General features: G+C 49.9%; 1 protein-coding gene across 8 annotated transcripts; it reads left to right on the top strand.

Moving 5' to 3' along the window:
- The first annotated feature begins 845 nt into the window (after positions 1-845).
- enc2 (ectodermal-neural cortex 2) lies at positions 846-17,098 on the top strand. 8 transcript variants are annotated; one of them, XM_081698891.1, is made up of 4 exons: positions 846-1,000; positions 3,237-3,375; positions 4,423-6,270; positions 16,263-17,098. In XM_081698891.1, exons 2-3 carry the CDS (start codon positions 3,315-3,317, stop codon positions 6,234-6,236), a joined length of 1,875 nt encoding a protein of 624 aa, XP_081555017.1. In that variant the 5' UTR covers positions 846-1,000; positions 3,237-3,314; the 3' UTR covers positions 6,237-6,270; positions 16,263-17,098. The 8 variants fall into 8 exon arrangements, with proteins under 8 accessions (XP_081555017.1, XP_026879871.2, XP_035388091.1 ...); XM_027024070.3 differs by having other exon boundaries at positions 3,181-3,375; XM_035532198.2 differs by having other exon boundaries at positions 3,125-3,375.
- Positions 17,099-21,286: the final 4,188 nt, after the last annotated feature.

Below are 21,286 nucleotides of genomic sequence, written 5' to 3'. Positions count from 1 at the left end.
TAAAAACAAGTTGTCAACTTAGAGAGCGCGAAAGAGACAGACAGCATGCCAACTCCAGACTTAGAGAGAGCAAGAGACAGACAGCATGCCAACTCCAGACTTTTTGTTGTTAGGGTGTCATTTTTTAGATTGTTATGTACACTTCACAATGTCAGTGTGACAATACATTTCAGTAACTTGTAATTTATTATTCTTTTTAGGCTAAATTACGGAAACATTCAAAGCTACATTAAAAACCGGTAGACAAAATATGAGGTGTTTAGAGCACAGAGCACTCCATAGTACGGCGAGTTTGGGTTAACGGCCCATTCATTCCGCTAGAGGGCGCAATAAAGCGGCGTGATATCCAGAACGCGCCAGATTTTTTCATGATTGCGAACAATGTGATTATAAATGCAGTCAGGGATCTGGTCGATGCAGGCAGGTGCAGGGATCTGTTCTGTGCAGGCAGGGATCTGGTCAGGTTCATTCTGTTACCATTCCCAAAGCTTTCTTAACTTCCTCCATCCATTCATTCGTGTGCGTCTCTGTGTGTGTGATTCAAGACTGCTGTTTAATGTTAACTGCGTGCTGCAGAAAAAAAAACACTATACGGCAATAATAATAATAATAATAATAATAAATAATAATAATAATAATAGATTGGATAATGATCATTTCTGTTCATTTCAACGCAGTTGTTTTCGATGCGCTGACATCGCTCAAGCGCGAAACACCTCCCTAATAAGCAACAATTGGTTGCTTTGTGCTAAAAACCGCGCCTACCTCCCCATTATGTCACGTCTATTGGACGCTTGAGTAATTAGCGTAAATTCTTTCGTCGCGATTGGTAAAGCCCACGCCACTCATTCCCGCAAGCCCCGCCCCGTGTCTGGACATAAAGGCTCCGGCTCCGCTCGGTTACCGGAGCGGGATTACCGTTACCGAGGCGGACAGAGCTATGAGCGCGTCCCGGGCTGTGAGCTAGCGGGACAGTCGGACGTGTCTTCAGCGCATCGGCGTGAGTACAGCGTCCGTTACGACTCGCCTCCGGCGCGCTGGTTAGCTAGCAGTGCTAACATTCAGTCAGAAAGTCTCAGCGGGCGCCGGCCGAGCGTCTAACGCGTCTAACGCGTGTTTAGTCGCTCACCTCTTCGTACTGGAGCGACACCAACTCGAGTTTTATCGCGCTTTGTCGAGTTTTATCGCGCTTTGTCGAGTTTTATCGAGCTTTGGTCTCTTACTCGGAGTTTGCCTGCGTTGCCGCCGTCTCGCTGTGTACGGTCCAGCCGAGGTGTCGTTAAGGGGCGCGCAGTGACCCCGCACGGCCTCCGTACCGTTCGCCGACTTCAGCTAAGCGAACCGCGCGCGCGCGCTACCTGTTCTTACGATGACGGCTCGTGGATCTCCGAGCACAGTCTCGCGCCACCGGGTTTGCGTGCTTTTCATTCTTTTTTGGCAGCCGCGTCCTCATGTCGAGTTGGCGCCCACGAACACGCCACTGCTGCGCAGGAAGAGCCTGGCATTTGCGTGGAGCTGGAGGCGAGAAAGGGTGAGGTGGCTAGGTGCACTAACCGAGGTTAACGAAGGCGCTCACCTGGGACGGTCATGGGTCAAGTCTAGTCACGGCGACAGAGCCACATAGCAGCAGCTATTGTTGCCAGTAACACATTACCTGTTCGTAAGCGTCTTATAGCTGTGTCACTGTGAGAACAGCTGTAGTGTGTTTAGCGCGAACGTCCTAACGATTAGAGGCCGGTCGGAAATGTGCTGCACTCATTCACGGACTATTTTTAGCCCGCTGTCCGAGTTCTGCGAAGGAATAACTCACCACATCGGCCGAGTGTGTTGACCGTTCAAAACCTCGCAGCGTTGGTTGGCCGGAAACGTAAATGGTTCAGCCATTACATTAAAAAAAGCGCTCAGTATCAAATCTGATTTGAACAAAGTCTCGCACAATAAGTCTTCAATAAATGACCGCTTCAACAAAACTGAGGTGGTTTGGTGCTCTCAGACACTGAGCGCCTTTCTTGCCGAGAAACGCTGCTGTGATTCCACATAAGACAGTACAGGAGACAGTGACATCGGTTATTGGCGTATTTTACAATCCACAATATTGTGCCTACAAACCTAATATTAAACAGTGGGCTTCATGTGTGCCAGAATGTTTCCTGGGTCATTATGTCTCTTTTGCACTCTCTCTGGCATGTTTGCAGTAGCTTGCATGACCCACTGTGATGCCAAACCTTTCCAACAGCTCAGTCTCACAGGCACTGATTTGCAGGTTGTTGTTCTTGTTGTTGTTGGTTTTTTTTTTCCCCTGAACTGATGGAAGTTCCTCAGCATTCAGACAGACTGCCTGCCAGCTGGTGATCAATTGAACGTTGTAAACACGGCGACTGCCAACTTTTGACTCTGCCTCCAAAAAGAATAGTTCCCCCCCCCTTCACCCCACTGGTGCAGCTGAGGCAAGGAAGCACTGGAATATCAACACACAGAGTGAAAAGAACCTGAAAAGACTCAGAAAAGTAGAGATGTTGACAAAAGAGGGCTTTAAACACAAGAACGTTCCTGCCACTGCTGTGTAGTGAAGCTATTAAAAAAAAGTTATTATCCACACACAGTTACAAAGCTCGTTCACATTCGGTGATTCAGCTACTTTGGCACTGGCAGCCACTCGCCTTCGAGTGACAGTTGCTGTGGGCAATGGGATGAACTGCGAAGGAACTCTTTACTGGGCTCTAACACAATGGGCACACTGCTGTTTCATCTCCCCTGCATGCCTCACACACAGACTGGCCTTCACGCTGGGGCTCTGGTGTCCAGACGCCTCCGTCCACTGATGTAGCTGCATTCCTGCCTGTGTGATCGAATGGTTTGTCAGGGCAGACTTTAAAATCTTCATTAATGTCAGGGTTTGATGGTGTGCTGAGGTTAACTAATAAACCACAAACTCCTCAATATCACAAGGTAATTACGTCCTTATGGTCCAAGATGTTTAAGGGGGAGATGTAGATGCAAGTCTCATGTGGCTGTTTCGGAGCTGCTGTTTGCATCTCTGGCGCTCGTTCTGTCTGCCTGTCCCACAGAGGGGGGTGTGTCTCTGCTGCTGTATAGGCGATCGTTCTGTCTGCCTGTCCCACAGAGGGGGGTGCGTCTCTGCTGCTGTATAGGCGCTCTTTCTGTCTGCCTGTCCCACAGAGGGGGGTGTGTCTCTGCTGCTGTATAGGCGATCGTTCTGTCTGCCTGTCCCACAGAGGGGGGTGTGTCTCTGCTGCTGTATAGGCGATCGTTCTGTCTGCCTGTCCCACAGAGGGGGGTGTGTCTCGGGACCCATGCAGAGCCCCCCTCACATCTCTGCCGGGTCCTGCGGGTGGGTCAGCAGACTATGTCACTGTAAGTGTTTTCCGGACGCCTGATCCTTGTACTGCCATTGTCTGAGCAGCCTCACCTCCTGCTGCACTCTCCCCTCGCTGTCCCACCTCGAACCTCCTGCTCCTCTCAATCCCTCACTTCCTGCTGTACCCCTCGCCTCCCCTCACCTCGACCCCCACCCTTTGCATGCATTACTGTTCCACACTGTTCTGTGCCTGAACTCTGGCGTTATTGTGCTGTGGCAGCCTGATCCCCACACCCGTCTAGCTGTCTGCATGCATGTGTTCCTCTCCCAGCCAGACCGCTGGGAACGCACGGTCTGCCTGCACATGCACCTTCGCCGTGAGGCTCCCTATTGCCTAGCTTTTTCTCTTTTGTTGTTGATTCTTTTCAGCTTGACATGGATGTACTGTTCACGGACAGTTCTATGAATTCCAGTCCCTGCTGCAGTGTCGGAGAACATTTGCATTTTAAAATCTGAATAGACGCTAAAATATTTTAACCGTTCTGTCCATTTGAATTGCAGATTTGTTTCTTAAAAGCAAAGCTTTTCTGTGCTATATTTAGGCTCTGCACAAAGTGGTAAATTAGGAAAATGAAGAACAATATCATAACAAGCAGCCTAACTCATATTGGTAGACTCTTCGTTGAATGGTTTGATAATTAACCAGTGTAGTTTTAAAATCTGCATATAAAAAAAGCTTCTGACCTGCTAGCGCCTATAGAATTAGCTTTGAAGTAGAGTTGTTGTTCAAGAAGTGCATTACAGCTTGCGCAAGGCATGCAGTGTTCCACTACAGACTATGCAGGTACTTCACAGGTTCTCATCAGGACAGGTTTTCTTGACTGGAGCTGTTTGTCAAAGTCTGCATGTATCAGTGAGTCAAGGCTTGGCACACACACAACTAGTCTCTCTTCCCTTTTAAACTGAACAGCCTCTGTCAACATAGCATGATGTATCTGCTCTAATTTTAACCAAAAAACTGTTGTTAGCACACAATTACCAGGCTATTATTAACCACACCGTTCCTTTTGGGTGTTTGTTTTTTTTTCCCTTCTTCCCTCCAGTTCAAGATATCAGCACAGCTGATTCCTTGGAAGTGCCAGAAAATATGTCAGTCAGTGTGCATGAGAACCGCAAGTCTCGGACGAGTACGGGCTCCATGAACATCTCCCTCTTCCACAAGCCTTCCCACCCAGACAGTGTCCTCACACACCTCAACACCCTTCGCAAGCAGTGCATGTTCACGGACGTGACGCTGTGGGCTGGTGATCGAGCCTTTCCCTGCCATCGGGCAGTTCTGGCAGCCTGCAGCCGCTACTTCGAGGCCATGTTCAGCGGGGGCCTCCGCGAGAGTCTGGACAGTGAGGTGAACTTCCGCGACAGCGTCCACCCCGAGGTCCTGGAACTCCTGCTGGACTTCGCCTACTCTTCGCGCATCATTATCAACGAGGAGAATGCAGAGTCACTCCTGGAAGCCGGAGACATGCTACAGTTCCACGACATCCGGGATGCGGCGGCAGAGTTCCTCGAGAAGAACCTGCACTCGTCCAACTGCCTGGGCATGATGCTCCTGTCGGACGCGCACCAGTGCAAGCGCCTGTATGAGCTGTCCTGGAGAATGTGCCTGGTCCACTTCGAGGTGGTCAGGGACACGGAGGACTTCTACAGCCTGTCCAAAGACAAGCTCCTGGACCTTCTACTCAGCGATGAGCTGGAGATGGAGGATGAGCAGATCGTGTTTGACGCGGTCATGCGCTGGGTGAGGTATGATCTAGACGGTCGGAGAGACCACCTCCCCGAGCTGCTCGGCGGGATCCGTCTGGCACTGCTGCCGTCCGAGTGTCTCGTGGAAGCCGTGGCCTGCGAGGAGCTGGTGATGTCGGACAAGCGAAGCAGACTGATCGTGGAAGAAGCCATCCAGTGCAAGAAGAAGATCCTACAGAACGACGGCGTCGTCATGAGTCCGTGTGCTAGGCCGCGCAAAGCCGGGCACACACTACTCATTCTGGGAGGGCAGACCTTCATGTGCGACAAGATCTATCAGGTGGATCACAAAGCCAAAGAGATCATTCCTAAGTCTGACCTACCGAGCCCGCGGAAGGAATTCAGCGCCTGTGCTATCGGCTGCAAGGTGTACGTGACTGGAGGGAGAGGTTCGGAGAACGGCGTGTCCAAGGACGTCTGGATATACGACACGGTTCACGAGGAGTGGTCCAAGGGCGCGCCCATGCTCATAGCACGCTTTGGTCACGGCTCGGCCGAGTTGGAGAACTGTCTGTACGTCGTGGGGGGTCACACAGCTATAGCGGGCGTCTTCCCCGCGTCCCCGTCCGTGTCTCTGAAACAGGTGGAGCGGTACGACCCGCTAACCAACAAATGGACCATGATGGCGCCCCTCCGGGATGGCGTCAGCAATGCGGCGGTGGTCAGTGCCAAGCTGAAGCTCTTTGCTTTCGGCGGGACCACCATCCACAGGGACAAGGCCTCCAAAGTGCAGTGCTATGACCCAGGGGAGAACCGCTGGGCCATCGCGGCCGAGTGCCCTCAGCCCTGGCGTTACACCGCAGCCGCTGTTCTGGGCAGCCAGATCTTCATCATGGGCGGCGACACGGAGTTCACGGCCGCATCCGCTTACCGCTACGACTGCGAGACCAGCCACTGGACGCGCGTAGGTGACATGACCTCCAAAAGGATGAGTTGTCACGCGGTGGCCTCTGGTAACAAACTCTACGTGGTGGGCGGCTACTTTGGGACACAGCGGTGCAAGACACTGGACTGCTATGATCCGATGTCAGACAGCTGGAACAGTATCACCACTGTGCCTTATTCCCTGATTCCCACAGCATTTGTGAGCACCTGGAAACATCTCCCTGCCTAGTGGACTCCAAACAAACAGGATGGACTTCAACTGGGTAAGATGTTTGTTTTGATAACTTGGTTTAATTACAGTAAATTGAGTTCTACATTGACATGGCTTCGGACAGTTGAGTGTTTACATATTCTTGAGCTGGAGAGTCAAGTCAGGATAGCTGTTAGCATGGTGACTTAAGTCAGCTGAGGCAGTTCTCGGATTTGGGGTTAGTCGCCGTGACAGTAGGATGAGTCGGGGGGGGGGGGGGGGTAAAAAAAAATGTTTCCTTCTGCTGATGCCTTTTAAAATGTTTCCTAACCTGTTCAGCTCTGCACTTTTCCCAATGTGACCCAGCTCACAAAGGTCTTCAAAATGACTGAATAGCTATTTAATAACATTTGTTAAATTGATTGATTGATTCAGGTGTGTTGGATTAGGTAGCACACAAAATTTGGGATTTCCAAGACTGGGAACTTGGAACTACAAACAAACAAGTATGTATATAGTTTATATATAAATATAGAATAGTATATAGATAAACATTAAACTGTCAGATTGGTTTTACCTTAAGGGTCTCTTGTCCCTCAGAAATGTAGTCTTTCATCACAGGGACTGCAACAAGTGATAAATGTTGCCATCAGTTGTATTCATTGATTCACTAGGATAGCTAGAAGCATCACTGCAGTGGGAGTGAGGAAAAAGCATTTGAAAAATGGTGGAGCTGCCCTAGTGGAAAATGTTGCATGATGGGAAATGTTTTGTACTCAGAAGCACTTAAAGTTGGAAGTTCAAACAAGAGAAACACATTCGCATGCCGCAAGACCATCTGAAGAGAATGTAGCGTGGAACAAACCTCATTTATGTATGTCATCAGTAATGGAGAATTATCAGCCTCCGTTACGATTAGTTCCGTTCGGCCATGTCATTTCAGACAGTATGAAATGCAGAATGACTCTCAACCCCTGGGACTCACTAATGTGATTACTGACTTTGAAAGGTTTTGGTGAGAGTCAAGGAACTTCTTGCTAGAGTTTGCTGTCAGTGGTCATGTTTGGAGAACATTACTCAGAAATATCTTTACTGTTTTTGACACGTTTGTACCGTTATGACTAACACAAGTGCACCTCAAGGTGGACATCTGCAACATAGTGGAACTCCTGGTATCACTGAGATTTCCAAACTTTGGAGTAAGATCCTGCTAAAACAGTGTCGAGGGTAAATTTGGCTAAAAGAAAATAAATGAAACGTTTAATCAACAGATTATCCAAACTTTTCTAGCTGTTGGCTCCAGATGAGACCCCTAAATAGTCTGTGCAGTTGGAGCTAATGTTTCTGTTTGCAGAGACATTAACTCGGTACTGCACTCATAAATCACTCCAAATATATGCCTGTGTTTGCTCTGATAACACTGATGCCCTGTAGGAATATTGTAGCTTTGTTGAAGAGCTCACAGCATCTGAGCAGAAATGATTCCGTCACATGATTCAGATCTCGTTTAAAATGTGTGAAGATTAGGCTGGGTTTCGAGTGTCACCATCGATAAATTCAGAGCACAGAACGAGCAAAGTCAGCTGGGCCTTGACATTTAACCACTGAACTCGGATTTCTGTCCGGATAGCCGAGAACCTAACCAGGGCTCGGCAGCTCCATCTGATGTGAGCAGCAGATCACCGCTGCCTTACTGGAGGTTGGGTGACGCCCGCAGGTGGGGGCGTGAGGTGAAGACAGGAGAAGCTCCTGAAACCATCCCACACCCAGCAGAAAGCCCTGCATGCTCAGGACCAGTGGGACACATTCTGCCTGTAGTAGTGATCCACTTACACACTGATGCGTGGCCTACATAACACAGGCATTTACAGCCAGTAGCACAAATCCGTGCGACTGCAGACGTCCTTGCGATAGAGGACCGGTGGATATGCATCGCACACAGAGCATGTCATGCCTTTAAAAAAAAAAACCATCATAATGTGTCCTGTATGGATCGTTAGCTAATTAATAAAATATGAGCTCCGACACTGCAGTAGCACAGGAGGAAGCGCTGCAGTAATATTTCCATGTGCGCATTACTGCAGGCATACAAGTACAGTACACACAAATAACTTCCACATCACTGCTTTATTACTCCTAATGAGCCGTGCATTTTAATCTTCTGTTTTGCAGAGTATCGACTGTGCCCTGTTGGTTTGAAATCTGTCCTGCTATAACCAGATTTCCTTTCCATCCTCTGTGTCAGTGCGCGTCCCGTGATTACTGGGCATTAAAAGAACATCACAGACTGTCACAATATTTGCGTGACCCCTCGTCTCTCAGTAGGCCATCAGAGCTCCCAGCGTGCTGCAGATGCGCTCAGCTCCCCTGAGTCAGACACAGATCCAGACTCATGGCATTTTCTTCCCTCATCACAGAGGCCGGGGGAGGGGGGGTTTCTCTCAGGCCTGCGACATAACTAACTTCCACCGATCTGGCCCTGGTTGTCTGCGTCTAGAGCGCATCCCTAAAGATACAGATGCCGCTTTCTGCACACAGATAATGTGGGCGATGCTACTGCCGATAGCGCAGTGGCGAGATCACACATGAAGAGGCATCGTCGGATCAGCTGGCTGGGAAATCCAGGCCACTCTGAACATCAGGCCACAGCATTGCGAGCCAGAGCTTTGAGTGTAATTCACACTTTTCTTTTAACCAGCCAGTGATGGTTGGTGCAGCAGGTGTCCCAGCGAGAGGAGCCTTTATAATTAGCCCAGGGGAGGCATGTGGCGCTGCTATGTCAGGCCTGCCCGGGGTGCTGTGAGCGCCTGGCACCCTCTCTCCATCCTCTCCGCTCAGGGCTGCCTGGGATTCGGCCTTCATCCGCTGGCCCCTGTCTGTGCTTTTTTCCTGGTGCACGGCCCCACCACCAGGCAGTAAACCTGTACAGCCTGTCTGCACGGTTTTATACTGTTGGCCTCGCAACATTGTCAAATAAATCACTGTGGGAGGCTCGTGCCAAGGCACTCAACTCTGGACCTCGATTACGGTTTCCGCTCCCAGATTTTGTAATTGCTGGCAGACAGCACAAGTGTTTGGCTACTTTCTGGACACACAAGTCCAGGGTAAAGGAGAAATGGGAAGTACGTGCACAAGAAGGACTGGGAGAGGACTGAACTGATGGCGACACAGCCAGGAATGAATTTTGGATTCGGCGGTCTGGGGTTGAATGTCTCCACTCTACTAGCTAGCCATGACGACGCCTGATTGGCTGGAACGTCACAAAGCGATGTTCTGTGCTTTCAGCAGGTGCACTGAAGGCGGGAGGGGGGTGCTGATCTCCTTACATAACAGGACTTGCGGAGGTGAACGCCACAGAGCGGCTCTAAAAATACTTACGACCCTCAGCAGTGAAGCGCGTCTCTGCTCAGCCCTCCACACGGGTCAGGTGACGTGAAGAGGACTGGGGGAGGGGGTGGGCCTCTTCCACCGGCCCCGCCGGGAATTCCTGCTTCAGCACATTAATATTTAACTAACGCAGCCGAGAGTGGAGGAGCAGCGGGTTTATCATCACATACAGCCAGGTATAATCTCCTGTTGGACGCCACTCAGAGCTGGATGTTCTTCTAAAGCTCCTTCTGCCTCCCCTGTCCCTGTCTGTCCGTGTCTCACCAGTACTCTGAGACGTGATCTCTTGGGCAAATGAAAATGCAGTATGCGGCCTGATACTATGCTCTTATTGCCTGTGATTTCACAACGGGGTTTCTTCTGAACAAATATGAAGCTTCCTCTTTCCAGGTCAGGGGTAGTAGCTGAAACCAAGGGCTAGGGTTACAGAACTGGATAACGGACCAAGGGCTTGGGTTACAGAACTGGATAACGGACGAAGGGCTAGGGTTACAGAACTGGTTTTCATGGGCACCATTGGTTTTGTTGGAACAGTGTGACAAACTGACAAAATCCAATGGTGACCAAAATTGCTTTTCTTACAAATGTATGCTGTTCCATGTCTTGCGTTATATTATACACAATAGCTAGACACCTTGCTAACAGATCTTGTTGATGTTCAGTGAATTTTTCATGACCTTGTATTTTGGGCCAGGTTCCGGAAGCTTCTTTCCACCATGTCTGGTTCGAGGCTGGCGCTGTAGAACTGCTCCTACTCATTTCATTTCTTCCCATGTAATGGAATCAGCTGCCACTGGGCTTTGTCATGTTAGAGGGAAAGAGCTGAGATCTTTATCTCCTTCACCAAGAGCTCCTGCGCACACTGAACAGAGACCGATCCTCCCCAATGGAGAGCAGTGCTCCCACACCCCACCTCTGCTAGGTACTAGACTGCCAACTACTTTTGAACAGCCGCATCATCTCGGTGGAGTTTTTACATGTCAGTGCCTCGGTTCCCCCACCAATCCAACAGCCTGTTGAGTTAAACTGCAAGCCTGGACTGAGAGACTTGCTGGGTCCCTTGGCTCAGTTTCCTGTAAACATCCTCCACGCAAATGTGAATGTGGCTAGCTCCCGGACTTTTCCGACCTGAGGCTAGCCCGCTGACTTTTCCGTCAGCAGTGTGGTTTCATTAGGCTCTATTGTGGACTGTTAATCCAGCTAATTTGCCTGTGTGAAAAGCTCTGATCCACTGCCAGCCCCCTCACCCACTCCCTCCTTTCACTTTTGGAGAGACCAAACCAGCTAATTGTCTGGCTGTTGTCGAGGCCGTAAAGCGGATTGCACTGCTGTAATCTGATCTCGTCATCACCATGGCTGCGAACATCGTGTTTTTGGTCCAGTCTGCAGTTCTACAAGCCAGCCAGCACAGGTAGCAGAGGCCAGGATTGGCTGAGGGCTCCACCGCTATGGCCAGCCAGCCACACGGACGGCTGCCCCAACTGGATTAACAGGCGTCGGAGTGAGAGCCAGGCCTGGGGGTTCTGCTTGGAAGAGATGTGGTCCAGCCACTCTCATATTCACTCCCGTGGCACAGCGGGGCATGTGGGAAGGCCGTTGTCCATGTTCAGGGTGGGAGACTGCTTTGGCTATATGGAAAGAACAAAGTGCATACTCTGTACAGCCATTGCCAACAGCCGCTACTGTAGATCTGTAGCAAAGGAACCTTTACCAAGACATGCTCTTCACCAAGAGCGTGAGCCCAGTCTGCATAACTGGCAGTACTCCCGTGTTCCTGCGCTGGTGAGGCACTTGGAGAGCGTTAGTGTCCTGGAGAGCAGAGACTGGCACGCAACGTGATGACATCACAAACGACAGGGCCGGTTAGATTCAGCTTGTAGGGCAAGTTGAGTCTTGTCGGGGGTGGGTTGTGGTTGTTGTTGCCGTAGGCACTGGGCAGTGCAGAGATCTGTAAGTCTTTAATGTCGTGCCAGTACAATACAATAGCGAATCTCAACCTCCACTGTCCACCCACTAACAGATCTTACCTGCTTGGACAGGAACTTCCTGTGTATTGTATTTTTAACAGTTCTTGTTGTATGCAGTTCTACACACTCTGCAGACCTTTGCCACCCGGCTGTTATCGAGTGGCAAGCTGCTAGATGTGAAATATTTTCACATTCACATTTCAGGTACACTCAGTTTCCTTTGACACACAGGTACACACATACACAGGTACACACGTACACTCAGTTTCCCTTTGACACACACACACGCATGCAAGATGGTGCCGGTGAGGTCGGCTGCCGTCACGACTGCTCCGTCCACACCTGGCACTTTTTTTTTCGCTCTTCCCGCTACCCCTTCTCTCTACATCATGACGCGTATCTCCTACAGCAGAGACGCTCTTATTTCTCTTAATCTACACAACACTCACCTCAAGCCGCCTCTAACCCCAGACACAAGATGGCCGAGGGAGATCCTGAGGGAGACAACGCGATGCAAGGAAACGGCCTCGAGGAAAGCGAGCCAGCATCAGGACCAGGCTGAGGGCTCGGGCACACCGAGCTCCCTTACCCAGCATCCTGCTAGCCAACGTCCAGTCTCTGGACAACAAGCTCGACGACCTCCAGGCCAGCATAAAGTTCCAGAGGGACATTCAGGACTGCAGCTTCACCGAGTCGTGGCTGAACCCAGGAGTACCGAGCCACACCATCCAGCCAGCCGAGTTCTTCTCGGTTCACCGTATGCACAGGATGGCAGATTCGGGGAAGTTGAGAGGCGGTGGAGTGTGTGTGATGGTAAACAACAGCTGGTGCAACAATGCCAATGTTGTTACTCTCGGCCACTCCTGCTCACCCAACCTGGAGTTGCTCGCCCTCAAGCTTCGTCCTTTCTACCTTCCCCGGGAGTTCACTTCGGTCATCATAAACACTGTGTACATCCCACCTCAGGCCAACATGGACACTGCACTGTGTGAACTTCATGAGGCTCTCACACAGTTTCAGGCACAGCACCGGGACGCTGCACTTATCGTGGTTGGGGATTTCAACAGCGCTAACCTCAAGCGTGCAGCACCCAAACTTTACCAGCACATAACCTTCCCCACCAGGGGAAATAGGACACTTGACCACTGCTACACCCCATACAAGGACAGCTACAAGGCACAAGCTCATCCACCGTTTGGTAAGTCGGACCACGCCGCCATCTTCCTCCTACCAAAATATAAACAACGGCTGAAACGGGAAGCTCCGGTTCAGAGGGAGGTCGCGCGCTGGACAGAACAATCGGTGGCCGCTCTGCAGGACACTCTGGATGACGCAGACTGGGACATGTTCCGGCGCAGTACTGATGATGTCAGCAAGGTTATGGAGGCAGTAGTAGGGTTTATTGGGAAGCTGGTGGATGACGCGATCCCAAGAGCCAGCTTCAAGATATTTCCCAACCAGAAGCCCTGGGTGGACAAAACCATCTGCAAGGCTCTGAACTCTCGCACTGCTGCCTACAATGTGGGGATCATCAGTGGGAACATGGACGAGTACAAGTCTGCAGCATACGGAGTGCACAGGGCGGTGAGGGAGGCGAAGCGGCGCTACGGGAAGAAACTAGAGACACAGTTCCAGCAGAGTGGCTCTAGATCCCTGTGGCAGGGACTACAGATGATCACGGACTACAGGAGCCCACCCTCTGGACTGATGAGTGCGGATGAGTCTCTGGCGAACGAGCTGAACACATTCTTCAGTCGCTTTGAGGCTACATTTAGCAGTGCTAATGCTAGCAGCGCCAATGCTAACCGCGCTAGTGCTAATGGTAATGGTACTATCGGCGCAGCCAACGGCGCATGCGCAGAGCCCACTATAGAAGAGCGCCTCTCATCATCACGGAGAGTGACGTGAGGAGAGTGTTTGAAAGAGTGAATACCAGGAAGGCGGTGGGACCAGACGGTATCTGCGGGAGGGTCCTCAAAGCCTGTGCAGATCAGCTAGCCCCGGTATTCACCGACATCTTTCTCCCTGACGCTCGGTATCGTCCCGTCCAGCTCTAAGCGATCCACCATCGTCCCCTTCCCGAAGAAACCTCGACCCTCTGGCCTCAATGACTACCGCCCTGTTGCCCTCACATCAGTCGTGATGAAGTGCTTTGAAAAGCTAGTCAGAGACTTCATCACATCTTCACTGCCGGCCTCCATGGACCCACTGCAGTTTGCATACCGCCACAACCGCTCCACTGATGATGCAATTGCACATCTGCTCCACACCACACTGACCCACCTGGAGAAAGGGAGGGGTAATTGTTAAAGTGCTGTTTGTCGACTACAGTTCAGCATTTAACACCATCATCCCCTCCCTACTCACTACTAAGTTGGAGGATCTAGGACTGCATACATCCCTGTGCGACTGGATCTCCAACTTCCTAACAGACAGACCACAATCAGTACGGGTGGGCAACTGTCTCATCCACCCTCACCCTCAGCACTGGAGCTCCTCAGGGTTGTGTCCTAAGCCCCCTGCTCTACTCACTGTACACCTACGACTGCACAGCTACTTCCAGCTTCACCATCATTGTCAAGTTTGCTGACAACACCGTTGTCATGGGCCTGATCTCAGACAACGATGAGAGGGCCTACCTGGAGAAGATTAAACACCTGGAGAACTGGTGCCAGGAAAATAATCTCCTCCTAAACGTCAGTAAGACAAAGGAGCTGATCGTGGATTGCAGCAAGAAGCAGGAGCGGCACTACCAACCTGTGAGGATCAGTGGAACCACGGTGGAGAGAGTAGATAGTTTTAGGTACCTTGGTGTTCACATCTCGCAGGTCCTGTTCTGGTCCACACCAACTCCCTGGCAAAGAAGGCTCGTCAGCGTCTTTACCACCTCAGACGCCTAAGAGACTTCAGACTGCCCTCCAAGGTACTGCGGAACTTCTACACCTGCACTATCGAGAGCATCCTCACGGGGAACATCACAGTCTGGTTTGGGAACAACACCAAGCAGGACAGACAGACAAGCACTCCAAAGGGTGGTGCATCACTCACACGGAACTTCCTGACCTGCAGACCATCTACTACAAGCAGTGCCAGACCAAGGCCAGGAGGATTGTGAAGGACCCCACCCATCCCAACAATAGGCTCTTCTCTCTGTTGAGGTCAGGGAAGCGCTTTCGCTCCCTGAAGACCAAGACAGAGAGACTGAAGAGGAGCTTCTTCCCACAGGCCATTCGGGCCCTGAATCAGGGAAACTAATAAACTGTGGGGACCACCACCACCATGTAACATAACTGTATATATATTGAATAACTGTATATATATTCAATTACCACCATGTAACATAAACTGTAAATATGTCATTTTACAAGTTGGAACTGTACATTGTGTACATACATATATACACAACCATATACATTGTACATTGTGTATATAAACATATATTGTACATACATTGCTAATATATTTTTGTACATATATAGAATATATATTCCTCTATGCACCCCTGTTTTCTTTTTCCTCAGTTTGGACAGAGCACCCTCAACCATTTCATTGCGAGTTATACTGTGTATGAGACAAATAAACCAAACTTGAACACACACACACAAGTACACTCAGTTTCCTTTTGACACACACACACACACAGGTACACTCAATTTCCTTTTGATACACACGCACAGGTACAGTCAGTTTTCCTTTGACACACACACAGAGAGGTACACTCAGTTTCCTGACACACACACACGTACACGCAAATTCCTTTTGACACACACACACACACAGGTACACTGAGGTTCCCTAGCTACACTTACAGGTGCGTGAGTGTGTATACACACACAGGTACACTGCCGTGTCTCGGTTTTCATGTTCCCTAACGGGGCGTTGACCCATTTCCTTTTCCCTGCGGTACTCTAAAAGCACACTTCAGCACACTCAGCGCCAGTAGCATTAAACTGGAATGTTGTAAAACCCCGTCGATGCGGTGAAGAGGAGACCGTGGTGTCGCCTCATCTCCCCGCGACTGCCAGCGAGTGACGCACATCAAGTCCTCAGAGTAAACAGTGCTGATGGGCCTTCAGCACAGTCTACAAACCCCATCCCTCTCCACCAGGACAACAACAACCCTTTCAAAGGTAGCTGCAGTTTATTCGGATGCCTCCTTCCCCGCGCTGTGCTCCCTGCCCCGGAAGCTTCAGACTGGAGGCTTCTCCTCTTAGCTCGCCTCCTTCCTCCAACCCTCATGTCTGTACAGTGTAGCCTGCCGGCACACAATACAGGTGTTTCCACACAGCACTGCTGGGTTTGTCACCTGGGAGCAGTTTCAGCACATAATGCAGAACATGACGCCTGCTCTGACTGCTCCTTGGCCTTGACACTGATATTTAACCTTTAATCTTTTCCCTTTGACCCCTAGACACTTGCTTTGCTCACACCTCACCTCAGCAGAACAGCTGCATATGGTCTAGCTGAGCTGTTTTTATGTGATCTGTAGCACGTGTAGAATGCTGGCGGACAGGCGGCACAAAGACACGCTACGTCTGAGCCAAACCAGAGGAATGCCGGATCTTGTCAGGATTCCCTGTTCGCCACAGGAAGTTCAGTGTGTTTTTGGGACCACGTCGGCAAACCACGGAGCTGACGAGCATTCCCACGCCATTGTCCTTGATTCCTTCCGTCCTCTTTCTCGCTAAACTCTTGCTTTGTCTCTTTGCAGGTGGAGTTCTGTAGCAGGTGCAGACGACTGAAGGCAGACACAGTGGACGGCTCTGGGTGTGTGCAAACCCGGCCGGGCCGAGCCGTGGTCGATGCATCCCAATTAAACAAAACTACCTAGAACGGAGCGAGGGGAGGAGTGTAACCAGAGCAGGGCTGTCTGGAGCCCGTGTCTGTTCTGTGTCATCCAGGTCTTTTGAAACCGTATGCTGAAGGCTGTGTGTCCCACACACTTCTTTCAGCACCTCTTCCTCCTCCCTTCCACCTTCCCTTTTCTGGAAACTCCTTAAACTCTCCGGCTCCTGCACAGGAACACACAACGCACTAACGAGGACGGACCGGAGGCCTGAAGCTCCAACGCCTACACTGCGCTTATTTAAGAAGCATCTATGAAGTGAAGTTTAACCAGAGACTTGTATAGATTCTACAGCACAATGACAATGTGTTATGTATTACTGAAGAGAGGAGTCTGGCCGCGAACTGGCCCTTCTTTTATGTGTTTGTGGAACATAAAGGTTTGCACTTCTAACAGGTCTGATTGTGGATGATGAGGGTGTTGAATAGTTACAGAAACTTTTCTACAAATGCTACAGGTCATGACGTACAGGGCCGTTTTCAGGGGGATTAGATTCATAGACTGAAGAAACAAAAGACTGTGGGGGGTTGCTGTTTGTAAGAGACCCAGTGGTGAAGTTTTCCAAAAGAAAGGCACATTTTTGGATTGTGTCTTTTGTCCTGTCGTCGTCCCGATGCACTGAACTCCTGGTGCCTATAGTTTGCAAGTCTGTGTTCCTGCCCTCTGTGGAAGGCTTTTAAATAAATAACTTTCTGATGCTTGCTGACTGGTTTGGTAAGCTGTATACAGCCCGATTCCTCCCACACTTCCCTCCGTGTCAAATCCTCCAGCCGTGGAATTTGCACAGGACTCTGCAGTAAAGAGCTCTGTGTTGCTAGGTACATTTTAAATCGCTAAAACTCTTAGCAAGTGCTAGTGGTTCCCGTGTCCTTCCTGGACTAAAACGTTGGAGCCGTTTTTCTCCCCCGGCATCGTGTGTGGTGTTTACTCTGAGTTTAGACCTGACAAACAGAGGGAGAAAACACTCCCGTGTGTGGCTGCGCTGCGGCCAGCATCGGTGCAGCGGCTGACACAGGCGTCCTCTCTTCTGAACCCTGTCTGGCGCAGGTTCTTCATGGGCACGTGCTGGGCCTCTCATACCCCTCCAGACAAGGCTGCGTGCACCCTCACGGGGAAAAGTTAACGGCGTTTCTCTCTCCTCTGCTGTGGGCAGTGCAGGACTCTACTGGCTGGCGTTCAACAAAAGCCATCAAGTAATCCATCTCAGACCAGGATGAGTTCTCCTTTCGTGATCTCTCACGCCATCCATTAGCATAACGACTGAAAGCTTGTGCCTTTGTCTAAGAGGTTATAGATCTTCCTATATGATCCCTGCATGGCACATTGTAGGGCTCATCTCTAAACCCAAGCAGACACTGCGATTCTAGCCCGAATTTCAGCTTCATCATGGGACGTAATGTGTGTGGGGGGTGGGGGGGGGGTGTCCGATTAAGTCCAAACAAAGCACTCGGACGTACGGTTGGATTTCTGACGCCACATATTTGGATCAATTCTCCAGCAGTTTGAGCAGTCTCACGTGCCAGTATCACTAAACGGCACAACAGCCTCATTTGGCAGGAGCAGACACCTCAACAAGCACCTTTGTTATAAAATACACAAAGTGAGTTGAGAGTAGTTTTGGACAGCTGCGTATGCAGTCAAAACACAGTTTACCTCCAGTTCATTCTGCAAAATGGACAACCATATTGTCCACGCGGGTCTATAATCCTTTTGTCTTTTTCGGGACTTTCTGAGTAGACAGTACGGCACAAGTCAGCGACGATATCTGTGTGAGGTTGCGCTTCCCGCCCCGTGAGCATCCTAGTCACGTTAACCGTACTCAGTGGACGACTCAATGCTTAAGGTTTCTGAAATCGCATAGTATATAGGTAGGACCGGCTAAACACATCCATTTTACATTCAGAAAGCTGATGAAGTAGCTGATTCATTCGAGTCGGGTTTGGAAACAGGAACAAGAAAACCATTAAACACAAGATGTGCTTTGGAAACTCACGCTGTAAATTTCCCCACAGTTCAAGAGCATAGCAGCACTTGGTTATAAACAGCCGGCTTCCTCTAAGAGTGAGCTCCAGTGACAGGTAAGGGCACACACAGGCAGGAGGGAGCTTGTAGCCGTGTGTGTGTGTGTTATGATGTGTGTGAGTGTGTGTGTGTCCGTGTGTGTTAACCGTGCTGCCTGCCAGCTCTCCTGCAGGTGCGAGCACCTGGCATCAGGCCTGCAGGCTCCAGCCGAGAAGCGCAGGAGACGAGCAGCTCAGCCAAGCACGGCACGCTGTCACCGCGTTCCGATCCATCCCTTCCGAGTGCCGGCTCAGGAGCCAAGTCACTACACGGGACGCTCCTTGTTGTTTTTGGTTCACGCGCCAGTCAGTGGTTTCAGTTTAGCACCACAGCACCTTCAAAACACTCCTGTGAATCAGATATACCACAGATCAGATATACTGTACATCAGATGTACCATAGATCAGATAGATCATGGCCAATTATCGCTACCAGCAGGGGAATCAAAACTGGATGTTGGTCAAATAATTTGCTTTGGGTGTTTGGAACAGTTCTAAACTCATTGGAAATTAGAACAGTTAGGAATTATAAACTCATCACTAATCAAAATGGGAAGAACATGACTATCTGTTAAACTTCACGCACAGGCTGCACGAGACGTCCACTTTAAGCCGAAAGAAACGACCTCAAAGTAATAATTCATAAAGTTTGTGAAACCTTATGCAAAAATAGCCAATCATTGAAGCAGAACTACCAAAATAGGTGTATCTGTTGATTTTAATTTTAACTTTTCAGCAGGAGGAGGAGCGTGCATGTCGGTTTGGTGAAGTACTTCAAACGCATTTTAAAAGCAGGAGAAGTTGTGCCATATCGTGCAGGAAGCTGCATGCTAATTGAAATGCGTTGGTGTTTTGCTCGCTCGTGTTTTGTTTTTTTGAACTTGTGCATAATTGAACGGCCCCGGAGTGCCTCTGTCTCGTGAGAAACTCCGCACTCTCTACCCATCAGTTCGTTTTTAAAGGCTGCAGTGTTATGAAAACGGCCACTGCATGCGTCATCTTTTCCTGTAAATGCATTACTAAAAGACATTTAAGCTAAGTTGAAGCTAACTGCTAACGTCATCTTTAAATAATATGGCTGAGTGCACACTGATACCAGTCCTCTGACCTGCATCAGCGCTTGCGGAGCTGGAAGACTACACAGACTCATTTTCACAGTTCAATATCTGGATCTGCTAACCACTTGGCATGAGGGCTGCTCGGAGTTCAGTCCTCCTTCAGTAGGCTAATGTCCAAATACACAGATCGAAATACACTGTGGACACTGATCCTAGACCAGCCCTCCGGCAGGGAAGCCAACCTGCATCGTTACAGAGAACAGTGACTCCTGAGCTAACCCTAGAGAAATAAGATAGGCACACTGTCCGGAAGGGTTTCATTCATCTCAAGGACAATGCATGTGCAGTCAGTCCTGTTATGTTGGGACGGCGATGCTGTTGGCCCAGTGTGCTCTGTAATGCACACAGAGGAACAAATGAAACAGGAGACAAAACCAAACATAATGGACCACTTCAGAGTCCTGGACCAACACCTGTTCTAGGAGCACTTTACTCTCTTACCCACACACACACATACCCCTGAACACTTTTTTTTTTAATTGGGTCAGAGAAAGCTTGAGTAAGCTTGTACCATGTCCTGAAAGGGGTGTGTGTGTGTGTGTGTGTGTGTGTGTAAAAACTGACCTGCAGTTTCCCTCAGATGGTAGTCCATAAAAAAAGCTATTTTTTTCCAGATGGAGCTTTGACCTGTTCCTGCCTCAGTGTGAGTGCCAAACAGGACACACCACCCAGGTCACCAGGGACAGGGGTCGGGGACGAGAACTGGAGGGGATTATTTATCAGTGTTTTGTTCTGTAATTTTAACTAGATTTCCCAACTTAGTCAAGGGGAAACACATCAGATTGTTTTCAGGCCAAGACTTCCACAACAAAACATAAGAACCAGAAGTGCAATTTTCTGTCAAAAATGTGGACTCTAATATGAAGAGCACATGTGATGGACCAATCAAAGCAGAGCCACACACACACACACCCACATCACTGACAGCAGTAGTACAGCTTTATCTATATTTATCAATATAGGCAGTGACAGCCCTGCATAGACAGACAGACCCACACACACACACTTAACTACAAAACCCTGCCAGGGTTCTTCACAGCACACTACCAAACAAGTGTCAGTGCCACCTGACCTTCAGTACCGCATCAACCTTCGACCTTCCCATCAGCCAATGACAAACAGCATTTTCCTCCAGCTGCTCCCAGAGATACTGAACATCAGTTACACTGTGATTGGATACCTATGAGCCTTGCTAACACTGCCTGCACTATGTTTTGTGTGTGTGTTTGTGTGTGCGCCCGCGCATACGTGTGTGTGCACGTACATGTTTCTCTGTGTGTGTGTGGCTCTGTCTGTCTGTTTGTGTGTGTATGTGTGTGAGAATTCAAGGCAGGTGCTGTTTCAGGTGACTGCAGAGATGGGGGTGTGTCAAGAACTCACATGCTGCTGTTAGCCAAAGAAACACAGGGCAATGAATCTAATAGGTTAGGTGAGGTGTCACATGACCACTCACAGGTCAGGTGACACACCAGTTGTGAACAGAGAGATTGAGGGCAGATCACAGCCGTGATGACCAGATAGCATCGGTGGGCGGTGACCACCACCTGACCCCAGACAGCCTGACACAGAGTCTGTGGCAGTCACAGCAGAGGCAGGAGGGACAGAAACAGGAAGTGCTGCCTGTCTTTACTGACACCTCATCTGCATAGATTAGCACAGAGACGCGCACGAGCGCAGCCAAACCAGCACGGAGGGACGCGCACGAGCGCAG

This window comes from Electrophorus electricus, chromosome 16, assembly GCF_041902795.1.
Source record: "Electrophorus electricus isolate QZ-2024a chromosome 16, ASM4190279v1, whole genome shotgun sequence".
In the NCBI taxonomy this organism is placed as follows: domain Eukaryota; kingdom Metazoa; phylum Chordata; class Actinopteri; order Gymnotiformes; family Gymnotidae; genus Electrophorus; species Electrophorus electricus.
The sequence above is the reverse complement of the archived record's forward strand: the minus strand, read 5'-3'. Positions and strand labels throughout refer to the sequence as shown.